This window comes from Rasamsonia emersonii, assembly GCF_000968595.1.
Source record: "Rasamsonia emersonii CBS 393.64 chromosome Unknown ctg1118621760766, whole genome shotgun sequence".
In the NCBI taxonomy this organism is placed as follows: Eukaryota; Fungi; Ascomycota; class Eurotiomycetes; order Eurotiales; family Trichocomaceae; genus Rasamsonia; species Rasamsonia emersonii.
The window spans coordinates 232-7,921 of record NW_013562748.1 but is presented as its reverse complement, the minus strand read 5'-3'; the positions used below and the strand labels follow the sequence as shown (position 1 = coordinate 7,921).

At 49.7% G+C, this 7,690-nt stretch overlaps 3 protein-coding genes across 3 annotated transcripts; 2 read left to right on the top strand and 1 right to left on the bottom strand.

Annotated features, from left to right (window-relative positions):
• Positions 1 to 880, top strand: T310_8486 (uncharacterized protein; the record flags this gene model as incomplete). Its single annotated transcript, XM_013468737.1, has 2 exons — positions 1 to 248; positions 310 to 880. Coding segments are annotated over 2 exons (819 nt in total), but the record flags the coding sequence as incomplete, so codon positions are not given.
• Positions 881 to 2,254: 1,374 nt separating this feature from the next.
• Positions 2,255 to 2,684, bottom strand: T310_8485 (uncharacterized protein; the record flags this gene model as incomplete). Its single annotated transcript, XM_013468736.1, has 2 exons — positions 2,255 to 2,437; positions 2,565 to 2,684. The coding sequence occupies 2 exons, from the start codon at positions 2,682 to 2,684 to the stop codon at positions 2,255 to 2,257; spliced, it is 303 nt and encodes a 100-aa protein (XP_013324190.1).
• Positions 2,685 to 3,374: 690 nt separating this feature from the next.
• Positions 3,375 to 7,396, top strand: T310_8484 (uncharacterized protein; the record flags this gene model as incomplete). The annotated part of the gene is made up of 6 exons (XM_013468735.1): positions 3,375 to 3,893; positions 3,930 to 4,928; positions 4,980 to 5,870; positions 5,925 to 5,997; positions 6,051 to 6,178; positions 6,233 to 7,396. 6 exons carry the CDS (start codon positions 3,375 to 3,377, stop codon positions 7,394 to 7,396), a joined length of 3,774 nt encoding a protein of 1,257 aa, XP_013324189.1.
• Between the last annotated feature and the right edge of the window lie 294 nt (positions 7,397 to 7,690).

Below are 7,690 nucleotides of genomic sequence, written 5' to 3'. Positions count from 1 at the left end.
GCTCTAGACGCAGGAATAAAGGAATCGACAGGTTCCGCAGAGTCCAGCGTAGTAGATAGTGATCGGAAGGCCAACTCGTTTGTCGATTCGCAGCCAGAGCCATTCACGCCAGACCCTACACCTTCGGAGCAGACACTTCCCTCTGCAACTTCGCCTAGCACTGAGACAATAACTCCGGGCGATCGTATCATTGTTGTAGGGAAATTGAAAGATGAAGACACAGATTGGGTGATCAATGAGTTGCCAGAGTAAGTTCTGTTCTCATGAATGTCGGGCCAAATAGCTCTACTCACACTATGCTCCCCCCAGCTGGCAGCATGCGATATACACTGTGGATGATCCGGAAGCAACCCTTCGTCCTCCGAAGAACAAGGGACGCGAAAGCAACGTTTATCTACAGTATATAATCGATAATTACGACAACCTTCCCTCCATCATCGTCTTCCTCCACAGTCATCGCGACGGCTATCCACGGGCCTGGCATACCGAGTTTGAGGAGCATGACAATGTGCTGAACGTGAGGATGCTGCAGCTCGACTTTATCCAACGAAACGGCTACGCCAATCTCCGCTGCAACTTCATCCCCGGTTGCCCCGATGAGATCCAACCGTTCCGGAACCCTAGGGACGAATGGCGCACAGCAGAGCACGCATTTGCCGATGCGTGGCGCGCTCTGTTCAATAACTCGGACATCCCAGAGGTCGTCGCCACCCCCTGTTGCTCCCAGTTCGCCGTGTCGAGCGCTCAGGTCCGGAAACGTCCCTTGAGCAGCTACATTTGGTTTCAGAAATGGCTTCTGGAGACCGAGCTGCCGGATGATGTCAGTGGCCGGATCATGGAGTACCTCTGGCATATAATCTTCGGGCAGGATCCCGTCTAGTAGGTTCCTTCGACCTCTCGTTTCCGTCCAGCTTCCATGTACTGACTGAGATGCCACCGCAATAGTTGTCCTGAATTGGATCAATGCTACCGTGACGTTTATGGCTTGTGAAACGACATGTACTGTACGTTTGTTGTTATTGAGATACCCTTGTCTGTGTTATAGAATGAATGGGTCGGCTAGAGAAAAGTACGTTACTTATGGGATACGATGGACGTACCCTGCTTTGTCTGTTGATATTTAGAAGGGCCAATGCCTTTCCGTATGTGGAATTTTGAACTCTTCACTGTTAGGAGGAGTCGATTCCCCGATGTCTGTCATTCCAGCAGCAAAATTCAGGCGACAGAGTCTGAGACGTCGTAACGGAAACATCCATCGAGTCATTATTTCCCGCAATTGGCCCTGGAGACAGTCACGTTGCATATCGTACTGAGATGTACTGAGATGAAGGAAGAAACACCAGGATAAGAGAGGAAAAGAACAAGGCGATATGTAAATAGAAGTTCGTGCTTGCCTGTTGTACATCGACAGCTATCATTATTGCATTGTATGGTTTAAGACTTACCTATGGCATCTTGAATGGGCAGCAGAAGATGGTCCATCAACATCCACGTGTCTTATTCGGAAGCCAGCTGCAATGGAAATGATGGTGATATGATGTGAGTGAATCCTCAGAACATGCCGCAGAAGATCGAGAATGAAAAGTTCGAACGCTCCTCTGTTGCTCGAGAAAAACCGGAGATTAAGCGGAAATCTATCTGGTTGTGACAGTCGTGATGAATAACGAATTATATCCTGGCTATCTAATACAAATACATACCCTAGCAAATGTTCTCTATCTACACGTACGGCCTAGAACAATACCCCCGATATGTACTTGGAAATAAGTGACCTGCTGGTCATATTATTTATCTCACATATTCAGACGCATTTATCATGCTCTCCTTTGATACCACCCAAATTTCTATACTGGTCATAGGGACAGAATCCATGCTCCAGGCTCACAGCGTAACTGCTAGACTGGACTGGTATGATGGATGTCCGCGGCCATGAACACCACATAAGTGCCAAAGCAAACTTGGTCAAGCAGTGCCAGCTCGATCCTGCGCCCTTGGCAATGCCATCCCAATAGCACACGCAGCGGTCGACGCCCTCTCCATCCTTGTATCTGTCGCTCGAACTCGAAGGCGGCGCTTGATACCCCCTTGGGTGCCGTGATCGTGTCGGGGGTTTGTTCCTCTCGCAGCTCGCAATCGATCGATTGTGAACTTCAATTCGGCAGACATAAATTCTGCTTTCGTTCGCCGAGGCGAGACATATTTCTCCGTGAAAAAGACTTCCCGCAACCTCCATTTATTTGACCGCTGCTGTCCTTCAGGATTCCGTCGAGCTGCCGCCCCGGGCGACAGGGCCTTTCCGCTTCTTTTCTTCCATTCGCGCTTCAAGATCCTGCAGCTGCTTTTCCACCGTGGCCTTCTTGGCAACTAGGTTTGCTCGCATGGTTTGGAGGGACTCGATCTTCTCGTCAATGGTTGCTTGCTCGCGTTTTTCATTTGCCTGTTTATTTTGATTTCCTCATGTCAGCAAACGGATCAATTCAAAACTGTTGCAGAAAAGAAAAGTAATTCACAAACACATGCGACAACAATTCATTAGGGGAAACAAAAAAACAATTCCTCCATACCTGTTTGACCTCTTGCTTGCTCTTCAATTCCGCTCCATAGAGCGTCCCACCTATCGTGATAGTAATGACAGATGCAGTGAGGAGGAACGTTCTCACTGTCTGAAGCGATGGCAACTGCATGATTGATGTCTATCCTCCTTATGTGTACTGGAGGAGCTCTCTCTATCTCGGCTGGAGCGTGTTCTAGCGGAGCGGAACCTTTGCGCCGAAAAGCGTGAAATCTGCCTGTTTACACCGCCTATGGAGTTAATGTACGGAGTACGGAGTACTCCGTACTCCGTAAGGAAAGAACGTTTATCTAGCTGCATAGCTATCTTCCGATGTTGATCACGAACCGTTCATTAAAAAAAGAAAAAGAGAGAGAGAAGTTAGGAAAAAAGAACAAAAAATAATTAGAATTATAAAAATTGACTAGAAACGAGTAAAAAAAGAACACAAGGTTTTTTTTAGGAACAGCCGAACGCGGGGGTCGAACCCGCAACCTTGTGGTAGACCCATTACCACTGCGCTTTGCAGTGACTAAGAGCCACACGCTCTACCGATTGAGCTAGCCCGGCCGGGCGTTGGTGGCGGCTGAGAGTTAGCGCTAGATTAACAGGCTGAAACCCAATCCACACTAGCGCAAGATTATGTCATGCCATTCCACGCCAGCCGCGTCCATTAGGGAGTCGCGTCTCCGTCGCGTTTGAGGGAACCTAAAGGGGAAATACTGCAACCGCATCGTTGAACTATGGTGATGCAGCAGTCGCCACATTATGCTGGAGGAAAAACTCTCTGAGCGTCTCGAGTTCCCCGGAATCTCGCACAGAAATGCCCTCCTTGACAGTTCCGCCGCAACGGCGACGACGGCGACGGAACGATGACTCCAACGACGACGACGATGATGAGAGCAGACAGCCATCGCCGCTTTCCCAGTCTTCCACCAGCAGCAAGCGCATCAAGCTGGGGAATCCTCCAGAGGAAAGCGAGGACGAGGTCGAAGATCCATCTGAAGATGAGATAGCTGATCCGGATGATGAAAATGAGGACGACGATGACGGCAATGAGTCGGCTTCAAATTCTCAACGCGATCAACATTCGGGACCTGCCGCAACATCTATTCCGCCATCAATGTCTTCGAAATCTCAAGGGCCCTCTGGCGGTGATAGCGGTGGCTACGGCGAGTTCCAACCAGGTGCTATTGTTCGGATCAAGTTGAAGGACTTTGTCACATATACCTCGGCAGAGTTTTTCCCTGGTCCAAAGCTGAACATGGTTATTGGCCCAAACGGTACAGGAAAGAGCACTCTTGTGTGTGCAATATGCCTGGGATTAGGATGGGGGCCACAGGTAAGATTTGGGTCTCATTGTACTTTGGCTACTCAGTTTTGTCAACTGTACTCTTGGGGATACTGCCTTCAATACTCTATAGTTGTTAGGTCAGAGCTAACGTATTTGATCTGTCTCATACAGCATCTTGGACGTGCGAAAGATCCCGGCGAATTCGTGAAACATGGCTGCAGAGAGGCTACCATTGAGATTGAGCTTGCGCGTGGAGGGCCATTCAAACGAAATCCCGTAATTTGTCGGACCATTAAGCGAGAAGGAAACAAGAGTACCTTCACTGTGAACGGGAAAGAAGCGAGTCGGAAACAGGTTCTGAAGATCGCTCAATCGTTCTCCATCCAAATTGACAACCTATGCCAGTTCCTCCCCCAGGACAAAGTCAGCGAGTTTGCGGCACTCACTCCTGTGGAATTACTTCATTCTACGCAAAGAGCCGCTGCGGGTCCGCAGATGCTTGAATGGCATGAAAATCTCAAGAAACTGAGGGCGGAGCAGAAGAAACTGCTTGCAGACAACAAAAGCGACAGGGACCTGTTGGCCAATCTCGAGAATCGCCAGGAAATGCAGCGAGCTGATGTCGAGAGATACAAGCAGAGAGCCGAAATCAAGAGGCGCATCGAGATGTTAGAGTTCTCGCGCCCCATCCCAAGGTACAAGGATCACCATGAGAAATTTCAGGAGGCAAAGAGGAAAAAAGATGAACTCGAACGCGAGCTGGAACAACTGAAGGCTGAATTGGAACCCGCGCTGAGGGCAGTCAATGCGAAGCAGCAATATTGCCTACGGCTCGATGAAGTGGTGAAGTATAAGCGGCAGCAATTTTCCCGGGCCGAAACGGCCGCCGCCGAAATTGCAAAGAGGATGGAGCAGCATGAAGACGCGATGAAAGATCTTGCCGGGCAAGTTGAAGCAGAAAGGAAGAGCGGCACCAACTACAAGGAGGAGTTGAAAAAGATCCAGCAGAACATCAACCGCATTACCCGGCAGATGGAAGAAGAACCCGTTGAGTTTGACATTGATTCCTACAATGAGCGCATAGTAAGTGTCCGCTAGGAAGTTCTTCATGATTGCAAGCTAACTCTGGCCCAGAGAGACAAGAAACGGGAAATAAGGGAGATTGAAACCAGGGCGAAAGAGTTGAAAGATGCCAGGCGCCCGTTGTTCGAAGAATTACAGGACAAAAAGAGTCGGATTGAACAGGCGGAACGGCAGCTGAAGAGCCTGGATTCCCAAGCCGGCCAGCAGGAGGCCAAGCTCAAGCAGATCTCACCAGAGTCCTACCGCGCTTATCAATGGATCTTGAGCAATCCAGATAAGTTCGAAAAGGAAGTCTTCGGTCCACCCATCGTGACATGTTCAGTGAAGAACCCAAAATATGCGGATGCTCTTGAATCCCTGATGCAAAGAACGGACTTTACGGCCTTTACCACGCAAACTCGCAATGACTTCAAAACCCTTCAGAGAGCTTTGAACATTGAGATGAAACTACATGATATCAGTATAAGAACCTGCTCTGTCCCGTTGGAGAACTTCAAATCGCCTGTGTCTGACGAGCAGCTCCGAGATCTTGGGTTTGATGGCTGGGCAAAAGACTTCCTTACTGGTCCAGAGCCCGTCTTGGCTGCGTTGTGCAGTGAGATCAGATTGCATCAGACGCCGGTGGCCCTCCGAGATATCTCAGATGAAGAGTATTCGAACCTGGAGAATGGACCGATGAGCTCTTGGGTCGCGGGGAAACGAAGCTATCAAGTTATCCGAAGGCGCGAATACGGCCCCAGTGCAACATCAACCCGCGTCAGGCTGATAAAGCCGGCGAGAATCTGGACAAACCAGCCTGTGGATGCGGGGGCCAAACAGGAACTGCTGCAAAGCATAGCGGAATGGAAGGATGATATCCGTGAGGTGCAACAGAAGATCGATGCTGATAAGGCTGAGCTCGCTCGCCTGAGCGAAGAACACAACCTCAAGACTAAAGAGAGGGTATGTACAGTACAAGGAACTTTGCTGCACCGCGCAACTTGCTAACTTGGCCAGGTTGAACTTGAACAAGAGAAATCAGCAAAGCAGACGGCTCTGATCAATTACAGGGCTCTTCCTGAAAGGCTTAGTATGATTAACACTACATCTCAGTTAGTTTTTGTCTGACTAACAATTCTCTAGATCAACAACGGTTGAAACAGAAGGAGGTTGAGAAGCACTTTGAGGCGATTAGAGCTCGGGTGATCGAAATCCGCAGCAAGCAAGATCAGGTTGCGATTGAGAAGGCTGAAACTGCGATTGAATATGCTGTATGTGCTGCGAGGATCTCACAATCAGAGTTTCTATACTGACAACAACTCTAGAAAGCTGTTGAGAAACTCCATAAAATCCACGAGGAATTTGTTATTGCCGAGATTCGCCACATCGAAGCGTTGTCAGACTTTGAAACGTTGAAAGAGAGGAATTCCGAAGTCCGAGAAACCTTGGAGGCCAAACGTGAAGAGGTCAAGGAGGCTGTGCGGCATTTGAAAACCGTTTCGGAGATTGGCCGCAAGTTGGCTGAGGAAGCAGCAAAAGTGGTGCAAGCCTCTAATAGCCAACCGGACTTGAAGGAATTGCTTGACACCACCGTGAAGGGACTCAGTTTAGATGAGCTTGAGGCAAATATCGATTCAGAGAAAGCACGTCTCGAGCTTACACAGGGGGGCAGTGCCAACCTCCTCAAGGAATTCGAAGAACGCGAGCGTCAGATCCAAAAGCTCCGGGAGAAGCTGGCAGGCTATGAAAGCTCGCTTGCGGACTACGAGCACGCGATCAATGAGATCCGTGGGCAGTGGGAACCGAGGCTTGATGCCCTGGTGCAAAAGATCTCGGATGCCTTTTCGGACTCATTTGCCCGCATTGGCTGTGCTGGTCAGGTCAGGATCGACAAGGTGGAAGATCCGCCGGGGCCCAACGGGGAACCCGGTGGCAGCGACTTTGACCAATGGTCGATTCAGATTTTAGTCAAATTCCGCGAGCATGAGAATCTCTCCCTTCTCGACTCCCACCGGCAGTCAGGCGGTGAGCGCGCGGTCAGCACGATCTTCTATCTGATGGCCTTGCAATCTCTTTCCGCGTCACCGTTCCGCGTGGTCGACGAGATCAACCAGGGTATGGACCCGAGGAATGAGCGTATGGTGCACGAGCGCATGGTCGATATCGCATGCGCACCTCGCACCGCCAACAGCAGCGGTGACGGCGTTGGTGGCGCTGGTGGCAGTCAATATTTCCTCATCACTCCGAAGCTACTCAGCGGGCTGGTGTACAAGCCCGGAATGAAAGTGCTCTGCATCGTGAGCGGAGAACACATGCCTGCCGACTACAACCTAGTCGACTTTGGCCGTGCCATCCGCCGGATGAGAGAAATATCCGGGGTTCCCGCCGCTGCCAACGGCGACAGCAGCAGTAGCAGCAGGAGAGATAAGGGTAAAGGAAAAGCCAGAGCCGTTGCAGAGGGGAGTACCAGGGTTGATGTGCGCGCTTGATTTGCCATGAACCAAGCATACTTTCCATTTATCTTTTTTTCTACTTCCTTGTTTCTTATATTCTATTCTCTTCTATCTGTTCATAGATGGAACTACGTATGTCCTGTACATACATCTTCTATTTCTTGGGTTGGGATGGGATGGATGAACGATGGATGGCTGGCGAGGCATTCTTCTACCCACCTGGGTGTTGTCGGCACGTGTATAAATGCTATTTATTCCTTTCATGACCGGCATGATATTGATTTGACAAGTAAATAAAAAATAATATTTTTTTTCCTTATTCCTTCATTC